Source organism: Cyprinodon variegatus, unplaced genomic scaffold, assembly GCF_000732505.1.
Source record: "Cyprinodon variegatus isolate N-32 unplaced genomic scaffold, C_variegatus-1.0 Scaffold546, whole genome shotgun sequence".
Lineage (NCBI taxonomy): Eukaryota > Metazoa > Chordata > Actinopteri > Cyprinodontiformes > Cyprinodontidae > Cyprinodon > Cyprinodon variegatus.
Window position 1 is genome coordinate 406,424 of NW_015150999.1, and position 25,305 is coordinate 431,728.

Genomic DNA, 25,305 nt, shown 5'->3' on the forward strand with positions numbered 1-25,305 from the left:
ATATATATATATATATATATATATATATATATATATATATATATATATATATATATATATATATATATATGAACTTTTACGGCTGCCCCCTGGACACTTCTCACCAGCAGGAGTCCCTGCTGAGAGTGCTGCCCCTGCAACGAGGTCGGGATGAAGATATAAATGTGATTGTCCATTTAGTTTTTGGATACATTTTATTCCCAGGAAATGAAAAAAAGTTGGCTCGGCCTCAAATAAAATGTATTAGTATCACAGCTTAACTGACAGAGGTCAAATTCGAGTGAGTGAGAACCTGAGAAACAGATAAAAGCAGTACTGTGAATCTCTAAGATAAAAGTCACATCATCAGTTGTGTGAGGCATAGAGTATAACTGAAAAGCATTTTTATGGGCTCCGCTACAAAGTATAAAGTAATAGAAATCTACTCTACTATGCTGATAAAAATTCAGGTTACAGGTCACAACCAGAGTCTACTAATTAATCACTTGAGCTTAAATTCTAATTATAAGACCGTGGTTCTGGAGCAGAATGGATATGCTGCCAAACTGCCAACCAAGGGGAGTCTTGGGTCAGGAAATTAATTTAGTTCATACAGGGAGAGCAATAGAACTCTCACTCTTTTCTGACTGCTCTTTGTATTTTTTCAGAAGAGAACCTGAAAACAATATCTTATCTACACATTTCCTACATATTTCACTGACGGTAAATAAAAAAAATAAAATTAAAAACCTGCAAAGTTCAAACCATCCAAACTGCAATTTAAAAAAATCATCACATTTGCCTGATTTTGTTGTTTATAAAATGGAGGATCAGGGACAGAAAAAAACTAGGAGAGACATACTTAAAAAAACAACCCAACTGACCGAATCGATGACTTGAACTATTTAATATTTAAGTCCATACTTTAGAGATCAGCTCCCTCATCCATGGTTTTAAATATTAATATAGTCCCTAACACAATATTTCTTATGGGAGTGACATCTATCTCATGAAAACTGGACTCGATACTTCGAACCTGAGGAGTAGCCATTTCTACAGAGCTGTGAAAAAGTTTCCGCACCCTTAAAGATTACTTATAATAATATATAGTAAATACAAAGTTTTTAGTTTAAATTATTTTTGTTAGTATTCATTAAGGCTGTTGCCTTTGTGAATAAGCAAATATCAATTCCTAAACCATAAACCTGCTACATTTCATTTCGAAAGCTGAGTTAATTTTCGCCATCCGTGTTCAGGTATGATTGCTGATACATAAAGAATTTAAATAGAAGCCCTTTGATAGCGTGATGCATGCAAAAATACCTAAAAGAAAGCAATGCATAATTCTATTAAGGAATTCAAAAGCATATTAGAAATAAAATCACTAAAATCAGCTTGAGAAAGGTTACAAAACCATTTTTAAGACTTTATATTGCATCAAACCACAGTGGGTGCCATTATCTACAGACAGAGATCAATGTAGCAGTGGTCAACTTCAAGAGCTTAACCAGGAGGATAAGCTCCTGAGGAAACCACTGAATATGAGATATAACAAACCAAATACACTTCAGTGCTGCAAAGGTAACTTGTCCCTGTTAAAATCAATATTCTTTGCTTAGTAAAAAAAATAGACTGAGCAAAAATGGCATTCAAATGAGAGTTTCAAGGTAAAAACTTCTACTGATCAAAAACAACAAAAAGAACCTTTTTGATTTTAAATGTCTTTAAAGAAAAGAAAAACACCAAATTTAATGCTAAAAAGAAAAAAAGTAGAACTTTAAGCAAAGTCCCGGTTAAATTACATCTGAACTAAGATCACCCAGCATTTAGGAAAAATATATTGATAGAGGTGGGTTTATGGTGTATGACTGCTTAGTTTAAGTTGCGTTTTGGGACCTGGACGATTTACGATAATCGATGGAAACATGATTCCATTCTGCTAGATCAAATCTGGACTCAAATTAAATGGAGATTCTGCTGCATGAGCTAAAAAGGGGCTTTTATGGTCAAAAACCTTTCTAATTTTGTCGAATTAAAACAATTCAGCAAATAAAGGTCAGCCAGATGCCCTACGCTGGGATGTAATACACTCTGTGCTTTGTATGACAAAAGATTGATAGCAGAGGAACTTATTGGGTTTTCTAGGAACCTATCTTTATTTACTTAATTTAATATTTGTTTTTTCTCATTTTTTTTTTTTACTTTAGTAAAGAAACTCGTCATCAGGAAAAATAATATCCTTAAGTACTTCAGTATTCTTCATATCAGACTATGAATATGATATGAAACATTACAGTGCTAAACAAGGGAGGAAACAAGAAACAAAGAAAGGAAAGTCTTTCTTCAGATGCTGCCCTGTTTTTTTTGGCTTATTTTATTTATTAATTTTGTTAAACACTGACTTGAATCTATCCTTTGAATGTTTAAAAGAAAATATCTGATTTGTTTTTGTGGAACTAATATTTTGTGGCATCCTCTAAGAAAGGGTTAATAAAATCATCTTTGAATAAAATCCATGTTTTAAAACAGATGGTGCAAGTAGGCAATCAAATGCAGAATAATATTTCTCTATTTCTTTATGAATGCAAATCTGATTCACAATAAAGAACGAGTGGACCAGTATTAGATTCTTAGCAAATAGAAGATCAAAAGTGGATGCATTTTAACTACTGTTGCTTTTACTACTCTTTAGTGAACACATTTTGGATATGAGAGGTTTTATTCTACGGAGGACCAACTATGCCATGTTTAAAAATAAATACAGAAATAAATCAATGCTCAATAAATAAATAAGAATACAATGTATTGCCCCAAGATGTATGCTTATTTATTTATTTATTTATCATTTATATATTTCTGTTTTTATTTTTCATTATGGCAGAGATGGTCCTCCATATTACTCAGGGTATAGCTAGGCATTATATTGACAACAGCTCCTAAATAGATTTATATTAAACCACAAAGATTAAAAAATGTTCTACTGCTGAAAGTAAGTTAAATATATAACTTTAGAAAATAAATAATGCTTTCTATTATTGTTTCAGCATTTGAGGCAGCTGTAAATTTCCAATACTACTTAGAATTTACTTTTTGAACTGTAATCTGACAAGTTAATAATTTTTAGAAGCATTATGTGTAATGTTAATGAATAGGGATACCCTGCATTCTGAAGGCAGTGCACACTCTCCATATATTTAGACAATATTGTAGAACCATATAAAAGATGCTTGGGAACCAGCGTAGGAATTGTGTTTTATGGAGATAGACAATTTATCAACCTTTGACACTCATCCAGGGCCAGTACGTGTGGGTGGTCTTCCTCTGAAAGAGTGACCACAGCCTGCCTAGGAAAAGCACCGACTTGCTTCTGGTTGATGGTTTGTCTGGAGATGGTAGATGTCGTGGAACTGGTCCAGTATAGGGTGTCCCAAGCCCGATGGTAAGCCAGACCCTCCACAGAACCCACATCTAAGAGGAGAAAAAAGCCCACACACATTAGAACCCAATTTAAACATTGGTATAGTTCAATTATTTGACTATGCAGTTTAAAATGAAAGGAAACATATGGTGCAGCAATAGATATGCCTTATGGAAGAAAATAAACCTTTTATTATTCTGTATAAAGTCAACATTTTGTCATCAAATATGTCATTATCTTTTTATTTATTTTTGATTAAACAGAAAAAAAAAGCAGCAAAAAAAAAAATAAAAATAACCAAGTATGACTTTTTAACTGAACCATTAAAAAAAACAAAAAAGGGTTCCTATTTTTTTTTTAGTTTCTGCAGGCACCAACTTTGGCTTCAGCAATAATATTATCATTATCATTAGATCTGGGCTTTATAATATTTACTTCTTTCAACCAAGTTACCCACTTTCTTGAAATGCTTGAATTAAAGCCTTTTTTCATAATTCAGATTCTACAACAAGCTGTTTGCATTCAACAGATGGAAAGCTCCAATCCTGTTGGCCGTGGGATTGTGTTTAGTTGATGATTGACAGGGAAATTACTTTATGGCTCAGTGCACTGGACAGACAAACATTTATTGATGCCACAGTCACTCAGGAGCCGAGTATGTTTTTCATTGCAAACCAATTTCCTAAACACAAAATAAGATAAGGCTTTTGCAGCCCTTGCATGTTATTGCATGGAGGTGAATGACACTGAAGGAACACTCAGGAACATGATCAGATCATTTGGTCATATCAATGTCTACCAACATTCTGCTCATGTGAGCAAACTTCATAGATATGAATTCGATATAACTTCTACAACATATATTAAAAAAGATAAATACAATTATTAAAGGTATAGTGGAGGATTTTCCTGAATTTTTGAAAAGACCCGCCCTCTCCCCTTAAAAAACAAAATGCAAATACACAACCTGTAAGTGAAAATGGAGCCTAGGCAGAAGTTCAACTGAAGAAACTAATTGCACCTACATCCACCTGCTACACAGCCAATCAGCTTTGAACCACACCTCCATGAAAGCCAATCGGCATCCAAAGTTCATCTTAAAAGGCCTACGATCCGCACTAGTCTGCTCCTGTGCGCTGGCGGCGGATGCGCTGTGTGACTTCATTCAGGTGACACCGTTTCAACCCACCTCCAGCCCCTCCTCCACCTTCGTAGCTAAAGCTTCATCAGTGTCATTCCTCCCAGACTCTGCGTTCTGCGTTCCCTGTCTCATCTCAACCGGTCCGGCAGAAGACCGCCATGTTGAGCCTGGTTCTGCCAGAGGTTTCTTCCCAACAGGGAGTTTTTCCTCTCCACTGTTGCTCCATGCTTGCTCATCATGGACAGGTTCTCTCAACCTGTGTTATCCAACTGGACTTCAATCTTCCAGGTCCCTGAGTAAAGCTCTAGTATCAGCTCACACAATCCACTGGATCTCCCCATAAAGCTCAGCAGACCGTCTCGCTTACCAGCAGTCTACAGACTGACCAACTTCATCTATCTCCACTCCACCACCAGTTTCAGGCCTGGGGGGAAACAGCCCTATTCTTTGCTCCTGTTCATGCATGTCTATCAAAATTAGGCGCTATGTTTCCTGCCGAGGTCTCAGCGTCAAAGACAAAGTTAATAAATTTCTCCTAATTGTCTTTTCTCTTCGTGTGAGTTTTTTCAGATTGAAATGGGAACGAGCACGTAGAACACCCTCACGTAAATATATCACCAGAATGATTGACAATTACGAGGACCACTTATTTTGATGATCCACCTGGAAAAAGAAAATCCTCAACTATACCAACATCGATAAAAATAGGAGCTTCTGGAGTTTTTAATCATTTTAATCACACAAATGTATTTAGTACAAAGCCTAATATAAACAACTACCATATTTTTAGGACTATAAGCCGCTACTTGTTTCCCACACTTTGAACCATGCAGCTTATAAGAAATTTGTGGCATTGCGGATTTTTCCTAACCGTCAGAGGGGGAGGTCCAAGCTGGAAATGAAACAATAAGGGGCAACTTTATATCTAGCACAAGACCTATCTAGCACCAGGCACGACAGAGAACAAATGTCCTGTATTCACACATTTTCCCATTTATCTGCCACATTCAAGCAGCCGAACCAATGAAGAGACTTTCTTCTATTCTTTTTAGTCCCTACTCCAGGGGCAGAGCTCCCCCTACAGGTTTCGTGGGAGACAGTTCAGTAGATTTCAGCTTGCTCATATCCCGGTGCAGCCGTTTCCGGGTTTCTCAAAAAATTTAGTGGGCACAGCTTATAGTGAAGTTCGCACTATTGTCTGAAAAATACGGTACTCTCACCCATATATTTGGAAAGGTTTACAATGAAAATTTGAAATCATCATTCAGTAATGCAAATGATAACCCACAAAAACAATAAAGACAGTTTCCAGTCCCCATATGAGTCGACATCACTGCAAATTCATCCAAACATGACACTGTGTTCAGAAGAATTGCAAAAAAAAAAAAAAGTCAGAGATACATATTAGACTCTAAAGGCCTTAGCTGACATGGAACATGTGAAAATCCACTTAATATTCTTGTAAATATATGTAGTTCTAGATCCCTTTTTTTGGCACATAAATATCTCTGTTGAGACAGGTACTGATTTGTAGAATCGGTTCACATGTTCCCTAGTGTTAGACAATTTAGCTGCAACTTTGTATCTGAAAACTCATAAACTATGCTCTAGAATACTTAATGCTGCCTGAGTCAGCTGACAACTAATTAATAGTTTGCAATAAAAGCTGTCTGGCAGCTTGGAGTTCCTCACAAATTGTTGGCCACGCGAGAGAGTAATTAATGGGGGACACAAAGTTTAATTAGGGAAATATGGATGATTAACATCTTCACCTTTTCTCAACGATGGGATTCAGGTAAAAAAAGGAAAAGAAAAGAATTAAAGGCCTAATTTTACAAAGAGTTTGGTGTTTAATGCTGCACTAAAGTTTACTAATGTTTCTGATTCTCGTTTGAATTAACCTTTAACACTAAATTAGGGAATGCTGCTGTAAAAAAGTATGAGCATTGCAAGCTCAAAAAATTCAAGCAACATTCAAACAAAATTTTTGGAATCCTTTCCTTGAGCATTTCACAAGTGGTAAGGCGTGAAGGACACTAGCGCTCCTGACAGATGGTTCTTGATAATGCCTGCTCATTTTTAGAAGATAAATAAATAAGCAGAAAGCTTCCTCAGCAGGAAGCGTGGGAGATGAGATGGGGGATGGGTGAGAATGGATCAGTAACACTCTGCTAGTCTCCCTGTGTAAGAAGGGGATGGGAAGGTGCTGAGCTCTGTTCCCTGTGGAAACTTTGCAGGATGGTAGAGAATGCAAGCTGTGGAGATCTGACACTTCAGCTGTTTATCACACTTCAGCCATGCTCATCAAGATGGAATTGGCTGACATTTGGTGATTAATAGATGGGGAAGGATCCTTGCTTAGCTGGAAGCAGTGAATAAGCAGAAGGCTTAACAACATTGGGGATAATCATGAAATAGGATTTTTTTTTTTGTTTTATAACTAAAAAGCCAACATTGATGTAGTTGATTCTTTGTGAATAGCAACAGAACTTTTACATTAAAGGTAAAGTAAAATGTTGCCATGTCTATACTAATAAATCAGAGGGAACAGATTACTAAAATCAGGGGGATTTACTTTCATCTGGATAGCTTAATAGCTTAATTTATTAGATATTTTTAATGGCACATGAACTTGATTGATAAAAAATATTATTTAAACATACAAAGTTAATGAATTCCACTGTATTTATTGGTACTCTTGGGGCCTGATCTGCTAAAGGCTTGCATTTATAAAAAAAAAAAATTGCAAACTTGAAGCTTAATCTCATAACAAGGTGCACACCAGGTTTGTGTTTGTAAAATAAGCAGGCTATAACATTTTTTGATTTTGCCTCAATAAATATGCAGCATTTACAGCGCCATGCGAAAGTTTTCAGCACCATGGAACTTTTCCACCTTTTGCCACATTTTATGCTTGAAACATTAAGATATGATTTTTTTTTGTAAAGAACAAACAAGTGGGACACAATCATGAAGAGGAATGAAATTTACTGGATGTTTGAAACGCTTTGAAGAAATTTAATCTGAAGAGTGGAGCGTGCAAAATTAATGAACCCCTTTACTTTCAGGGCAGTGATTCTCTCTCCAGAAGTTGAATGTGGATCTGTGAATTATCCAATGTTGATCTAAAGTTTCAGCTCAATCAAAGAGAAGATTGATCAGGGTTGCATTCAAGAGAACAATGATCACTCTGGATGATCTATAGCTGAGATGGGAGACTGTCAATATGACAACAATCAGCCATATACTACAGTACAAAAATCTGGCCTTTATGGAAGAAAGCCATTTCATAAAGATTTCCATGAAATGTCTTGTTTAAAGTTTGCCATAAACCAACTGGTAGATACATCAAACATGTTGAAGAAGGTACTCTGGTCAAATAAATCTTAAGTTGAACATGTTGGCAACAATGCAAAACGTCGTTTGGCAGAAAAGCAAAACAGCTAATCACCCTGAAAACACCATCCCCCTGCAAAACACGGTGGTGGCNTGATCTAAAGTTTCAGCTCAATCAAAGAGAAGATTGATCAGGGTTGCATTCAAGAGAACAATGATCACTCTGGATGATCTATAGCTGAGATGGGAAATGAAGGACCATTCTGGAAGAAAAACTGTAGGGGTCTGCAAAAGACCTGAGACCGGGACGGAGATTTATCTTCCCACAAGACAATGACCCAAAACACAAAGCAAAATCTGCAGTGGAATGGTTCACAAATAAACTTAACCAGGTTTTAGAGTGGCAACATCCACACCTGAATCAAATCAAAAATCTGTGGAAAGAACAGAAAACTGCTGTACACAAATGCTCTCCATCCAACCTCACTGATCCTGAGCTGTTATGAAAGGATGAATGGGTAAACATTTCAATCTCAAGGAGCACAACAGATAGAGATGTGCAGCTTTAATAAGAGCAAAAGCTGGTGGTAGAAATATTAAATAAAGGGGTCCAAATAATTTTACACACCCATTTTTTTAACACATTTTGGACAAAGAGGACAGGTGGGTTGAAAGGGGTGTGAAGGAAGGCATTTATATTAAGAGAGAAAAAAACTAACTTAAACAGAGGAGATGGACTCAGGTTTCAGCTCTAAAAATACTATAACGCAGCAATAGAGTTGGTTCCTTCCTACTATCATCTTCATCTATCATCTTCTACTCTATAAAGCTTGGAACTCGATGCAAATCCAGACATTATGAATTGAGAGGTTTTCTGGATGTAAGGCGAAACATCTTCAAACTTGGAAAACAAAGTCCAGTGGTTTGTCTTAACTTTTTTGGAACCTGTTTTTTCAGTTTTTCATTTGTTAATAAATATTTAAAACATCCAATATATTTCATTCCATTGTGGAAAAAAATACAATTTTATATCTTTATGTTTTAAGCCCTGCTATGGACTGGTGAACTGTCTAACCTGTATAACCTGACTCTCACCCATAGACAGCTGGAGTTAGGCAAAAGGCACCCCTCGCGACCCCAGCTGGGGTAAAGCATGACAGAAAAATGGAAGGACGGACAGACGGACGGATGGATGGAAGGAAGTTTTAAGCCTGAAATATGGCAAAGGTTGAAAAGTTCAAGGGGGAAAAATACTTTCCCAAGGTACTGTATGCTGATCATTAGAAGCTGCAAAATACTGGGAAGAGGGTGAAAATTGTAATTTATCAAACCTGAAACAGAGTAAGGGTGCACTTTCTTTGTCTATATTTAGCATGTTTGTGAGTTTTGTGCAAATTCAATCACAAAAATCACAGCAGTCATTGGGGCGAGAAGGAAACAAAGGTGCAATGGCAAGTTTCAGAGACAAAAAAAACAAAACGTTTGCACTACGATAAAATAAAATTGATACAATTTTGACTACCATCATTAACAATAGTAGAGTCATTTCATCCAACTAATGATGCCGTTTTGGCTGTACTTTGATCATTTTTAGCACAACATCCCTGGAAGACAGAACACCATTATGTCACAAGATCACACATAAGGAGTGCTTCTGCAGCCTAGAAAAGGTAATGCAGAGTATAGCTGTCTGACGCATGTTTCACAATTCATAGAGGGAAAATATGTTAAGGTATGGCAGATTAATAAAGTGGAGCTGCAGACAATTTTTATATTGAAAGCAATGGATTACAAATGTCTTTTTTTTAAGAAACACTAATCAGCTTATAAAATGACTGTATAGAAAAATGCTTTAGCTGCAGCAATTTCAAAAGTGATTAAGGAGTAGTACCCATAACTGAACTGAATATCTGTACTCATATCAAAGACTGGCTGTAAAATATGTGTAAATGCCTCTGAAAAATGATAGCACTGCAATATATCTGTTTTAATGATGTGCGTATATCTTAGCCAGGTGAGTTAATACATGCATTTGTGGCTGTTGACATGGCATCAGACATATTGCTAATCACCTGAAATTATGTGTTTTTATGCAGGGCTTGTCAAAGCCCCAAAATGTATGTTCACATAAGAGCATGTGTAAAATAAATAAAAGGAGATAATGTATTGTGGGAAACATATTTTGGCAAAATTTAATCCACTTACTTTCTGCAATGATAGATCTTCCAGTCCAGTCATCGTTAATAATCTGTATATTTCCATAATGTGCATCACTGAAAAAGATGCGGTTGGTCCCAGATTTACTCTGGCTGTAGTCAAAGGCCAGTGCAACAATGTTCTTGAAAAAAGCTGGATTTTCAAGTGGCTGAACTGGTGAGTTGAGGTCATTTTCATCTGAGAGGTGGATGCTTTTTAGGATAGTCCTTTCGGAGAAGAGTAAATAACCTTCATAGCGCTCGCAGGCAAAACCATCGTCTGCCAAGCGACCGTGGGCACATGAGCAGGTTCGGCGACCGCTTCCCAAGTGAAAGCACAACTGTTGGCAGCCTCCATTGTTCCTGGCACAAGGGTTGGTGCCTTGAAAACACAACACATGTTCAGTTACAAGCTTGCTTTCTGCAGTCGGGTTTAATTTTTCCCTGCAATGTATGATAGATGAGGAAAAATCAATGATGACGTGCAGACTGTATATCCTATATAGTTTTCAACATTTTCAGATATTAAGAGCAACTACTTTCATGTACTTTGACCGGAAATAGATGAGAGAGGGCAAAATAAAGTGAGGTCTAACGTTCAGCCAGTATTTCCATTCTTCTAAGAAGTGTACTATCGTGATGGTGTCAATGAAATTCTCCCATCTTAAGTGAGGATATCTTGCCATTTAGGCTGCTTCTTTGATTAAAACTTGTATTATCCAGCCTATCAGTTTAAGTAAACAACTCTTGCACAGTGATGCCATTTTAATTCTATTATTAGTTAATGGAATGACCAGTACGCTATTGGATGTCTGAAGTTTAGAATACTGTGATAAGAAGCATTGCTGTATTAAACTTTAAACATCCAATGTCTTATGCTGGGATTATTTCCAAAGTTGTTCATTGAACATCATCAACATCACTGAACATTTTTGCAGCATTTACTTATTGTAAGATGGCATAATTTTCTATAATCTGTGAAAAAAATGTAAAATGAAATCCTACCTTTTTCCCTATCTCTGTTGAAAATTGTCACATCTTTCAAGTTGACCCCTAAGCCACTCCTCATTGTAACAGCCTCATTTGTGTCCGTCTTCAAAGCACGGCGGATTGAGCCATTAGAGTGGGCCCTGAATGTCATTAACAGGGGGGGGGGAAAGCATCAGCAAGCAATACATATAGTTTTAGGAAATGACACATGGTGTATTCTAGGTTTTAGTAATGCAAAAATTGGAAGTGGGAAAAACTTAAAGGGGAACGCAGTTTTTTTTTTTTTTACATTGGGCCCTTGATTTTACGTTATTACATCATGTTCTGTGATTCACCTACATGTTATGAATGTTGGCGTACCATAAATAATAAATTATGAACAGTTTAGTTTGTGCCTTCAAGTCGTTGCCCATAGGAAGATGTTACTTGGATATAACCTAACCGAATATGTTCAGAACAGCTCCAAATGACACAAAACTCAAATGGGTGAGTAGAACATGATGTAATTACTGTACGTAAAATCAAGGGCCCAATGTAAAAAAAAAAACGGCGTTCCCCTTTAATGTATTTTTTGTTTCACAAACTTGATCAGATATGAGCTACAATCACTAACTTGTAACCTATTTGAGCTTTTCAAAACCTATTTGCACCTTGATATAGAGAAGATATACAGACTACTTACACACACGATTAGGAAAAAGAAAAGCAGTTAATCACCATTTTCACCATTAGTTTAACCATCAGTCATGTTAAAAGCCTAAAAACGAATTATTACTAAAATAAAAAAAAACAAAGAAAACAAGGAAAAAGGTTGTTTTTTTATCTGTATTCTCTAAAAAGGGTTTCTCTATAGGGTTTAACTTTTACTAAGAACAATTGCTTATTGTAATATTTTCACACAAGACTGTTGTCGGTTCTAGTTGATGGAAAGTTACTATACAGACCAGTGCTTTAGAGTGTATTTAGGAAAATAATGAATTACCTGTCAGACCAGTAGATGTAAGGCCCAAACACAGCCACTGAGAAAAGGTCTACGTTGGCCGCTGACAGTACAATCTCCCTGCTCTCGCCTGTTTCAAGGTTGATCCTCTCGATCTTATCTGTGCGTGCGTCGCACCAATATAATGTGTTTTCCTGGAAGGTAATTTAAAAAATGCATATCAAAGACCAGTGCTCTTTGGCACATCAATATTCGAGACACAAAAACAGAATGATGGAAGAGGAGGTACAGAATATGGGAGTGCATCAGGTTTGAGTCAATGTTTGTGCATGTGTTTTGGATTGTACCTCGAAGTCTATGGAGATTCCATTGGGCCAGACAATGCCTGAATTCACCAGGGTAACTTGGTCAGAGCCATCCAGACGGGAACGACCTATGCAGGGGTTTTGCCCCCATTCAGTCCAAAAGAGGTAACTGGGAAGCATAATTGGAGAAAGGAAAAAAGACCATGACTTCATATGTACAAAGAGATTAATACAACATTGCTATGAGATAGAACAGATTACCAGACATACTTAAAACAATAAGGTAACACATATCTAGATGGTGTTTTTCCCTCGATTCTGTTTTTATTAAAGCATCAAAAATCCCTTTAACGGATTCTGAGCTTTAATTAGACAAAGCACCTCATAAAAAACTTTAAGTCACGTCTCAGATCCACTCTGAGAATCTGTGTGCGGTTTTGTAAATAACTGATGCAGCAAGGTGGGATTGAAGTTCATCTTCAGCTGTAAACCCACCAGGTCACTGTGATGGTAAATCTATATACGGTTTAAACAACTTTAAGCACTGAGTCAGTGCATGTGACAATGTCAGCAAGATGGTGTAACCAGGCAGCAGTAGGATCTATTTAAGAGAAAAACATATGGCAATCCACAAGGTGCACCATATGGCAAGCATACCTTTTTATATTAACATCTAATGGATATGTCCAGCTGATATGTGTTGAAATTGTCTCAAAAAATAGTGATTCCGTTTATTTTTTGGTAGAAACTGGGTGCATTTAGAGATCAAGACGCGGTAAAGACTTAGTGAAATTGAACTGAAATATCTAATAGGAAAAGAACTGAAATTTATTTATCTTATAAATGGTATATATATATATATTAGTGTTGTTCTAAGTATTTTGATAGAATAGAATGAAATAGAATGAAAATAATGTTAATAGTCCTACAATGGAAAATTGAAGTGTATTGGCAGCAGAGTGAGCAGCTTTTTTTATGTAAAAAAAAAAATCTAAAATAGACAAATAATAGCATACTTAAAGGTGTGAACAATTGAGTAAAAAAATCAAGTCTACTTGCATGTATATATTTGCATTAAAACCAACAGAATTTACAAGAAATGACAATATGTGTGGAAATAACAGAGATGTAAATACATGAAGTGTTTTTGGGAGCAGTGATGGTTATAAATCCTGCAGCTGCTGGGAAGGGATGGGTCTCATCTGAAATATATATCTGAAATATTAAAATAGAGTTTGGATGATCTATTTTTCTTTGTATGGAGCTACATAAACTACCTGCTTTTTTGAGAAAAAAAGCTTAGATATAGATTACTAGAGTAAAAAGCACATAAATTAATTATCCAAGTATCTTAACATCTGTGCACCAGTTATGCACATTGCACATCAAAGTGGCTGCATCATCACAATGCAGCCACTGGGTCTTTTATTATATTAATCTGGAAAACTATACATCTATAGCCTGCTGTAATGCTTCCCTGCATTCACCTTTGAATACTCAAACAAATTCTCTAAGCTTAAGTGTGTGGAAATACCAGGAGAATATTTTTATACAGAAATACTAAGCCAAGCCATTCTGGCATGACGATCACCAAGAATGTATTTTTCCTTAATGTTTTTGTTTGATGCCTGCACCAACAGAAGTTGTATGTCCATGGTCTAATGCACAGCAAAGCTGGCAAATAATTGGCTGACTGAGTAGCTGCATCAATAAGCAGGTAAACAAACATGAAACTGCTCAAGTGCTCAGACAAGCTCTGATGCAAAAACGTTATTTCTAAGAAAGGAAAACAACCATGTTTGATTTATGTGTGATAACCAGTTTGCTATACAGCCCTATATAAGCCACTGGGGAAAAGAATATATATAATAACAACTGATAGATCCTACTGGCAACAGCAATGTTTGACTGGGAAGCTAGAAAACAAATCAGTAAATCACGGAGACTTTCATTACCCTTTTTGTGGATGAACAGCAATGGCCCTTGGCTGATCAAGTCCTTCAGATATCACAACGGAACGATATGCACCATCAAGGCGGGAGATTTCTATCAAATTGAAACCATGATCTGTCCAGTAAAGGTTTCCTGTGTTGAAAAAAAAATCAATACCAAGGTATTTATACAACTTTTTTTATTACTGAATTCTATTCAGCAAGAATACTGTACACTATATGAGGAACATGCCTTCATTTAAATATGTCAAAATTATGTTTAAGGCAGATATTAAAAACATAACACATTTTTATTATCATCCTCCACTAAGTTTGAAAAAGTATACACAATACCACAGGACCACAATGTTTGAATTTTATATTGAAATTGAGATATATGTCAATAAAAGGCATCTCTTTAAGGTAAAACCATCTGACAAAAAATGGTAATTCTGCTCTGTGCGATGGTTTTCATTTTACTTTTGTTTTTTGTTTTTTTTTAATGAAGTGATTTAATGGTAGAGGAGCAAGTTGATTCATAAATTTAAATTTGATGACCGAAAATTTTAAGTGTTCTGCTTCTACAATAGAAACAAAAGTATTTTTGTCTTTCTGATTGGCTGTAAAATTGTACATTATATGTGAAAAGAAATATTGATGCATTAAAGATTTAAGACATAGGTGTAGGAAAATGTCTCCTATAATTAAAAGACTTTTAAGGTAAAGCTTGATATTATGAAAATGTTCATTAAAAGCAAGATGACGATCAAAGACAAAACCAAGATACTGTCACTTTTCCACAAACAATATATCCACGGTCCATTACCAACTTCTGCCTCTAGTAAACGTAGCTTTTTAAAAACTATCCGAAAAAAGGGGGAGGTTCACAATTGGTGCACTTTTGTGCAACACCCTGCTGCACAAAAGTGTACAAAACATATATATTTTTTCCCCACCCTGTTTGTTGAAGCTGGAAATAAGAACCTATGAACATATGTGGTAATTGTAAGGTGAACCTTTTTTTGAATAATTTTGTTTTATAAAGTTGCAGACTCCAAAAATATATCTAAAAATGTATTTAGCCTTAATTTGAGAAGGAATATAAGATATTTTTTCAATGGAATGAGTATTTTTAACCCTAAAAAAAGAACAATAAAAAAAAAGCAACTGAAAAAAAAAAAATCCTTAATTTTTAATAATCTAAAAGGAAAATGCCCTTTCCCAACGGCAAAAGGGTTCAACTAACCCCCCAAATAAAAAAAAAAAGCAACTAACAAAAAAAAAATTATTTAAATTTTTTGCGAAGCAACACTATAAAATTTTCAAATAATTAAATCTAACATCAGTTTCGATGTACAAGTACAGCAAAATGCGCAATGAGCTAAAAGGAAATCATTTTTAAAAAGTCTACACCAGCTTGACCTCACTTCCCAACTACCCACCCTAACCCTAGTTTACGTTTTTACATGTATTTAAATTATAAGTATTGTAAACAACTTCTAAGTTTTGTTAACTTATTTTAATTAAATTAACTTATTAAATTTTTGTGAGTGCTAAAAGGCTAATTTTGAATGACTAATTAACATCAAACCCAGGCCCCTACTTCCTGTCACAACTAGACAGAGTGAAATAAAAGGGACCATTTTCCACTATCAATGGCAAGCTGAAAGCTTCTAGTAATGATAACTCTGGGGACTGGGGAGGCACAATACTGACCAGCGATCCAGTCAACAGCGATGCCTTCCACTCGGCTGATGCCAGTAGTAATGACGTCCTCCTGCCAGGTCTGATCACGTTTGGCGCGGGATATTCTATTCAGTCCCATATCTGTCCAGTACACAGTGTCATTCCCTGAAAATTACACCATACCATTAATGACAGTAGATAATAGGATGATGAATGCTGCTGCCATGTACATAGCTGCACTTTCAAACAAGGCGACATTTTACAGTCACTTTCACCAGATGTCAGGTGGCACCATCAAGAAACTCAATTCAGGAATGTCGCTTTGACATAAAGCAATGAAGTAGAATGGAACAGGTATTTTTATTCCAGTAATTAAGTAAACAAGTCTGCTCTTATTTTCTTATGTCTTTGTTAGTTCTTTTTACAGAGCGACACATTTCTTTTCCTTTTGATGATTATGTCATGCACCCGAAGACAACTTCAAAGTTAGTTTAATCAAAGTTGATCAATCCAGATAGAAAAATAAAATAAGTGGAAATTATAGAAATATATTCACATGAACATATAATACATTATTACAGTTTTTTTATTTTATTTTTAGAACTAACTTGTTGAAATGTTTGCATTATTCTAATTTACTGAGAAGCCCTATAATGTTGTGGGGTGGCATCTTCCTGTGTGGGGAACATGGCTTTGGTTACAGTGAATCTCCGATATCATTATAAATACACAATATACTGTATTTGCAGTGCAGCATCCAAGTCTGACTCTCCACAGGTTGTTAAGAGCTTACATAGCGTCAGACATTTAATTGCACCATCTTGTTCCCCCTGCCTTCACACTCTGTTAACACAAATATGACATATGACAGAATACAGCTGTGGGGCTTTCATCTGTTCTGCTCTGGCAACCTGGCTTCCATAACGATATGTAAATGAAATGTTCATGCTGTCAGGTGCTGATCCAGGATGAGGCTTAGTGCTACATTTGCATGTTCACTTGCTCAAAGAATGAAAGGCTGCAACAATCATTAAATTTTGTACTTGTCTAATTTTGGACTTAGCTTATTTCCTTTAAGAAATCTTCAGTCACATTTCCAAGAGGGCTATTCACTTTTAAAGGATTTTACAAGTGTTCTGATTTGAAGCTTCTCATTTTTATATTAAGATACTAACTACTTCCCGCTTGCATAAAAACGTATTTAAAGCTTAATTCTTAATTGCTTTTCTATAACTTTTTTTCTTTTAAAGTCCTAAAACAAAAGACTATTAAGTGCTCACATGAATTGTGACTTGCTACTTGACTCAGAACCAAAGTGAAACATTTAAGACATGTCGAAGGCTGATCCTCTGATTGCTATGCAAATAATTAAAGCTTAATACATTTAATTGATGCCTGATTGATTGATTGATTGATTGATTGATTGATTGATTGATTGATTGATTGATTGATTGATTGATTGATTGGTTGATTGATTGATTGATTGATTGATTGATCTCTCAGTGGAGGAATTTACTTGTTACATCAGATTAATAGTCAAAAAGAAGAAGAAGGTGCCAAAGGGAGCTAAAGTCTCTTTAAAAATTTAACAATTAGGATATTTATGTATTACATTTTGTAAAGTTATTGCAAACAGTAAAGAAAAAAATCTGATTTAAAAGGGGCTAAAGCAGAACATTTGGAGGGTAAATAATCAAAAAAGTTTCCATTAGCTTTTATTAGTAACTTTCTGGTATTACTTTTAATTCTTTTTAATTCAGCCTTTTTTAACATAGCCAGTTTACAACAAATGTTCTATTAAGGCCCTTTACAAGATAGCAAAGTACATTTTATTCTAAACGGTGTATAAATCAATTTCAATATAATACACTTAAATTAGAATCCAATTTGAGAGGGGAAAGGAGAAAACTGGACCCTTAAGCTCTGTTTATATCAATTAATTAATAAATCAATCAATCAATCAATTAAATAATCTAGAATTTTGTTTGTACTTAGACTGCAGAAACTAAGAATAGCATTGGCATCACCCGTATTAGTATTAATGACATTTACTCACACATCTATTCCTCTTCAGTTTTATATCCCGCTTCAGTAAACACAAACGTTTATTCTGTATTTGAAGCACTTTTTAAGTTTTATCCCTCTTTGAATCAAAATACTCCTTGCATTTTTACACTAGTTGTTAAATTTCTTAGCCACATCACTTCCTTGTTTACCTTCTGCACACATGCACAGTATTATACCACAGCCAATAGGTGTTATTAATGCAAATGTACACAGAGGTTTATTGACTTACAAACTGAGCAAAAACAAAATGTGAAATACAAAAAATGACGAATAATACATCTACAGGATAGGGTAATATTTCAGAAAAGTTTTGTATGCTACTGAAGTGAGCTATTGCCGTATCAATCTAATAAAAACTGTCATAACATGACCATGGCCCTGTAAAATAAAAAAAATAAAAAAATGTGGGGAGAATAAAAAAAAAAATGTGTAAATGAATGCTTTCAGGTTATCTAAACAGATAGGAAGGTCACAAAACAGTCAAGGTCTCCTAGTTTACAATGACTTCCTTCCTTCGTTCCTCACAACATATCAACCTTTAAGGAAAGCATATATACAAAAAACAGAATATCACTTCTAATCTTTTAAAAAGAGGTGCAGCAGATGGTATACAAGGTATACAGGTTATTTGTTAGCATGAAACATCAATCATTATTATATTCTGTGAGAAGCATACGGTAGATGTGGGGTAACCAAATGCTATCCAGGCAATATCATGACAGCTAAGCTGACACACCAGAACTCTTTAAAAAAGTTTCAGTGAATTGATTAAGTATAGTTTGATGTAATTCATGAAATTCCCCTATAAAGAGATCTTATTGCTCTTTCATCACATAGTGATGCAATAATTTATTGACTAGTATTAGAATGCATGCAGAAGCCAGATAAATTGTTCCTTCTATTTTGCACATTTTCTAACACTAGGAGTGTAGAGTTTATAAACTATCAAAAACAGAATTTTTTATTCACTGTCACTGTAAGGAAACTGTTTTAATTTGGAACATAATATCAGTGGACTGAACTGGAAATGATTTTACTTAATAAGGGTTTAGACAGTTGCCTAAATCATATCTTCTAATGTTTATTTTCTTTCTTTGTAGCAACAAATGACCAAAAATATTTTTTAGGAGCAATGCTTCATTACCATCCCTCTTTTAGCAGCGTATGGCAAAAACCAACCCTTATTTAAAACATTCTTGCTTATCCAATTGAAAGATGGTAAAATCTACCCTAAAAATCAGGTCTTAAAATACTGCCTATGCTCTGCCTTCCTTTTTTACACAGCAATATAAATTCCTGTTGTAAAACAAACATAAAACACGCCAGCTGAACCATATCTCGCAATGTACGTAATAAAGCATGGACAGAGGTTGCAACACAAAAAAACTCTAAAGGAATTGGTGTTAATAGTTATTTGCTATAGTATTTCACAGCCATTAGACAGAAAACACATGAACAGTGATCACTATAATAATATAAAGGGCGTGAAAAACTCAAAAAACGATGGCTTAGGAATATAAATAAGATTTATAAATGACAAAACTAAAGTGAGACAGAAAACAGCCCATAGCTGTTTTTTTCAAATGGTCCTCAGAGATAGTATCTACTTTGATGCACTCCTTAAATCTTAAATCCTTTCAGCCACTGTTTAAGTGGCAGTTAAATGTTAAAATCCTATCTTTATGTCTCAGTATTTATCCTGACATAGCAAGAATTATTAGATTTGAAACTAACACTGTAAAAAAAACTCCATACAGTCAGTCCTTTAAATCTATGCAATGCTATGGTAGTTTAGAAACTAAATGCAGAAATATTATGCCCCTCTTCTACAAGACAAAAAGATTCCCTGAGGTCTTAATGGAATGTCTTTACATCATTCTTGCAAAGCAAAGGCATATTGCTATGAAGCAGCACAGCTATAATGATACGAAACTGGGATATTTTTGTGAAGTTTTTGTAAGCAAATCTGATCTGACTGATGAAACTTTCAGACAGAAAAAGCAAACAGCTCTTTTATTTTCAGCAAGGGCCAGTTTTTGTGACTATATACCCCAAATATTTCCCCTTCAGTACAAGAACAATAGGGTTAACACAACATTAGTTTTTCAGAAATTCTTAGCAAGTTGTTAGCTTACAATGTATTTCAAAAGTATTAATACTTTTAAAACTTTCCCACTGTTACAATTGCTGCTCTGGGTGTACATTTTTTCAGGGTCTCAGCTACATGTTGCACACCACCACAGCTAAATTAAACTGCCAAGCACAAAATAAAGTTATATAACAATGTTATATAGCATACACAATCTTATATAGCACAATGTTTTTTTTCACAGTTATTTATATAATCAGTTTGAAGTGAACTGCAATCTCAAGAAATGTTTTTTTTTTTTTTTTTTGTCCTGGTGTAGTTATGGTTTTTTTGTTTTCTTATTCATTTCAAATCATTCGCTGGCCTATATGTGTTTGTATTTTGTACAACTCCAAACTTAAGTTATAAGGCCATTAATTACTACATTTTTAGAAATTTTCATTTGAGAAAATAACTAAAAATGTTCTTGTTTAAGCATTCAACAATATAATTGAGTTACACTTTGGATGAAGTTACTAGTATATGTAACTATCCATCCTTTTTTTCAGTAACTAGTACACAGGTGGTAAATGAGGTAATTAAAAAAACTAAAGGAGCCAGAATTCTTTTAAAAGCGTATTACATTGCAACTTCATTCTTTCTTTAAGATGCATAAAACAGCTTTGCATTTATTCATTCTTTAATTATGGGATCTCATCAAAATTGAAACTAAGGTCAGGGTTAAAGCGCTACGAGTTAAAATCATACACAGTTAAACGTAAAACATATGACCAAACTTAAATGAAAATCTGCATCTTAGCAAATGATCTGCTGACCGAGGCAGAGTACTGCTATAGCAATCACTAGCTTCTATTTCACAAGATTGCTGACATGTCTCCTTGTTGAATAACTCCCTAATTGCATGTTTCTATGTCATCAATTTTTCCCTCAATCTGGTAAAGTCAAGGGCCAGTTGTTATTATCACAAGAAATTTGTGAAGCAAGTATCCACTTGAGGTTAAAATGATTTGGTCACGATAATAAGTTGGGTAACAGCTGACAATATGTGGATGGACAGCCCATCTGCTGATATTCAGGGATAAGATCGCTTTATTTTTGTTGTGTTAGCATTTGGATGATATTCAATTACTCTCTCCACCAATCACACTCAAGCTCTTTTAGAGACAAAGTGAGTGTGACCTCACTCGCTCTATATCTGGAGCAAACAACTTTGTATTGTTCTTGTGCTCTTTATTTGAATCATTCAATTAAAGAAAAAATATATATTTTACTTAGATTAAATCAAATTCATACACTTGATAAAGTCTTGAAGAGCCTTGATAGAGACATTTCTACAATTTAATCAACCATCTCTCTTTAAATTAGACTTAGACTTTTAAAAAGAGGTCAAAGCATATTTATGCTGGCAAATTTCTATTGTATTTTAGATTTGAATATCTAGATTTTTCTGTATTTTTTCTTCAAAAAATTCCAGTCTCTAAAAGAGAAAACAGAATTTAAAAATTTCTTAAATCATTATGGCCTAAAGCAATGGCGGCTGCTGCTCTTTAAAACCGGGGATGCTCAATGAAGTTAATTAAATCCAAACATCAAGTATTGCATTAAGAAATGTTGATAAAACAAATCACTACAATGGGTGAAAACAGCCTTTGTGAAGCTCTCTGAAATAATGAACTCCAGAAACCACTGCAAGAGTTCAGCACAAGATAATGGTTCTCACTGAATGAATACTTCTGCCTCTTGACTCATGAAGAAAACCTCCTAGCTGTCTGTTCACTGTCAAAAATCCAATAGTATGTCTGCCAATCAGCATCGAGCAGCCATCTTCATGACCCGCCCCTGCTCCATAGACCCCCCCTATGAGGTTTAGCTTCACTGGAAGTGGCGTATTTTGACATTTTATCCAATTAGGGCTGTACGTTCTTGCTGCTTACCTCAATAGATTAAGGTTAAAACCTCAACAGGGATTTCTCATAGAGACTGAACAGCAATGTCCTGCTGCTCCAGACTGGAGGGGACATTGCATCTGAGAGGGTAGTATAAAGCTTATTAATGCACAACATACTCATTAAATAGGGTGCATTTTAGCCCATATTTATGCAGTCTAATGACTAAATTCATGAAGTTTAACAATCAATAATATACCAATAATTTTACAAAATTTACAGGGAAGGTTACCTTCTTTAATATTCAATGAAAAATCCCCACAGGCCTAAAGGCTTATGAAACAACCCAGAGCTGAAATTGTTGGATTATTTTTGGAGTGATGTGTAGGGCCGTGTCCCTGCAATTTTTCTGGTGTCCGGACTAAAAACAGATCAACTGTCCTTTAAAATCCTCTTGAGCATGTCATATAAGAACAGGAGCCTTCAGTACTGAATACTGGTTCTTCAGTCTAGTATTTAGGAAATAATTCTTTGTGTGGGAGTTTAACCAGGACAAACAATTAAAAAGGTTAAGCTGGACAACAGGTCTTCATAATAACAAAAAACTTAATTTGTGCTGGATTTTATATGGGAATGCTCCAATAAATAATTAATTATTTATGGAAAAGCTCTATGGATTAATTAGTTGACCTGCCTTGTTATTAATTGTGTAATGGTTAAGGCATATAACATTATTTACATCTGAGTCTTACCTCACTGTTAATTTCTAAATAAAAAGGCATAATTTAAAAGTTATGGAAAGGAGTAAAATTTTAAACACCCAATGACCAAAATGAAAACCTTAAAACTCATTTTAAAAAAAATCTCTATGAGGTTTAGATCCAATACGGCATTGTAATTCATATCACACCTGCATGAAAGTCAACTCCAACAGCAAACAGAGTTCCTGTGATGGGCATAAGGGCTTCACTGTTGTCATTCGGGTCAAGAGAAATTCCACGGATTCCCTCATGGATGGAATACAATAAAAATGAGTCAACACCTAAAGAATGACAGAGAGACCAGTTACAAACCATTATCAACTATAAAAACAGATGTTTATGAGTAAACTTTGTTTCAGTAACACTTTTTATTAACCACCGTTTTTTTTCTATGCAATTTTATAGAGAAGATGAGAAGTACCTTAAAAGCATTTCTTACCCTCACAAGATGACCGGTCACTGCGTAGATGATATCCCACAGTACAGGAGCAGCTGCGGGTGTTCTCTGAGGTTGGGAAGCAGAGCTGGGAGCATCCTCCATTGTTCACTTGGCAAGGATTTCTTCCTGAATGAAAAGCCCAACCAGCAAAGGCAAACAGTAAGATATTATAGGTAGACAGTGGTGTATTTCCAATTACTTAGTGTGTGCCTTCTTACCTTTCTGACTGTCCCTGTCATACACTTTCATATGAACCACACCATTTGTCTTATTTCTCAGAACCACAAAATTCCTTCCATCTCTTTTGGTGACTGTCCCCAGCTGCGCTGATTCATCATCAGCCCACCAAAGTTTACCACCTGTAAACATCAATTATTACACCATTATTTTCAGTTGCCTGTATAGGGTTGCTAGCAACAAACACACCAGCCATTTTTTATGTGCAAAAGCTCCAGAAATCTAAATAAAGACACAATATTTTACAGATCTAACAAATCTATATAGTAGTATTCTTTAACTGTTTTAATCTATTACAGTGATGATCACAGTGGAACAGAAACTGTATTGAATGCTGCAGCTTCCCTTGTATTTGCACCATGTTAACTGTTCTGCTTGTACACCTACACAGCTGCTGCTAAAGAGGGAAGCTAAGTTAGTAGTCACCAAAATTCTATTGCTGAAACCATTAAGTGGTGGATTTATCATTTTGCTGCACAGAAAACCAATCAAGTTATATCAAAACAGAATTTAAATATCCTAAAATGTAAAGATGCTATCATTACTCAACCATTTAAGTTAACAGCCTCCTATTAAAACACTGTTAATACAATTATTTGGAATTAAATTGAAGGAAAATGCATGAAGCTGCATGCAACAAATCATAGGTGTTTAAGATAGGCTGACAGTCAAAGATTATTAAGAGCTGATAAAATTAAATATTGTTTATGGCTTAGATTTATTTCAATCTAACATTATATTAAGTCAGTAATAACTGACCTAGAAAAATGTGGAAGAATCAACACTTTGTTAAAATGCTCAAAATACACCTTTTATAAAAAAAAAAAAAAAGCTAGTAGCAGTACCTAATTTAATATTTCAACTTGAACTTCAATTCCAATTAAAGACTGGTCTTTGACAACCATACGTCAATTGATATATTGTCTTAACTATTTCAAGTTAAAGAATATTTGTTTGGCTGTTTTGACAATTTGCTAGCTGTTGATAAGTTATCTTTCAATTCCTTTCAGTCAGATTCACATTAATGTTTAGTTTCCTCTACATCGGCTTTTTGAAGGTCCTAAACAGAAAGAGCTTTATTTATAAATGTAAGTGGGCAGGACAGTGAGGTTTAACCATTGTTCACAGATAGATGCCTATGGCACCAGGGCAACTGAGATACATGTACTTGCAGTTGTTATGCGTCATAATGTTTAAACATCTCTCTCTCTCACTGGCTGCCTCACCATGACAGAAAACAAAGCCCTCTGGGCTTAGGCAGCTCCACCACCAGGAGCTACACTAATATGTGTGCCTTTGAAAAAAAATCTCCACACACCAACAAAAGCCCCCTGACCCCCGGCATACCGAGCCAACCAAAATCACACCAGCAGTGAGTCGTGCCTTTTTCCTCAGGACAAATCTGACTTGACAGGAACACTCAAAGTGCTGAAGAGTAAGATGCCTCCTTCCTACTATAAGGAGAGCATATTAATGCTTCTGTGAGATAGAAAAACCGATATAAATATATGCATGAGAAAATGATGCATTGACCCATTTTTATTTACTCATCTGGCATTAATAATGGTTAATTTTAAAAAGATTTAAAGAAGGCTTTAGACCTCTTCATGTCAAAGAAGAGCAAATGTTAAATCAGACCCAAAACTAACCCTGTATTATGAAGCTATCACCTCTCGCTAAGGATGAGCAGAAGAATTACTCAGCGAAGCTGCAACTATTCATTAAAAGACTTTAATGCAGTATCATTTAGAAGAACACTTCATATATATTTATATTTTCCTCTGATCTAACCAAACCAAGCAGCAATCTCTGGCACATAACTGAATGCGGTTAAATATCCTTGAGGATTATTTTTAAAAGCAAACAAAAATGAAGGATATTTCTTTACTAAAGGTATTAAGGTGT

At 35.1% G+C, this 25,305-nt stretch overlaps 1 protein-coding gene across 1 annotated transcript in view; it reads right to left on the reverse strand.

Annotated features, from left to right (window-relative positions):
- Positions 1-25,305, reverse strand: part of lrp1b (LDL receptor related protein 1B) — a gene marked incomplete at its 5' end in the record, with an annotated part of 277,806 nt that overhangs the window by 104,335 nt on the left and 148,166 nt on the right. Inside the window, 10 exons of the mRNA XM_015391547.1 lie at positions 3,258-3,447; positions 10,080-10,451; positions 11,075-11,199; positions 12,042-12,193; positions 12,347-12,473; positions 14,260-14,389; positions 15,952-16,086; positions 22,874-23,005; positions 23,164-23,289; positions 23,382-23,522. Coding sequence (XP_015247033.1) covers positions 3,258-3,447; positions 10,080-10,451; positions 11,075-11,199; positions 12,042-12,193; positions 12,347-12,473; positions 14,260-14,389; positions 15,952-16,086; positions 22,874-23,005; positions 23,164-23,289; positions 23,382-23,522 — 1,630 coding nt within the window. The remainder of the gene's footprint in view (positions 1-3,257; positions 3,448-10,079; positions 10,452-11,074; positions 11,200-12,041; positions 12,194-12,346; positions 12,474-14,259; positions 14,390-15,951; positions 16,087-22,873; positions 23,006-23,163; positions 23,290-23,381; positions 23,523-25,305) is intronic.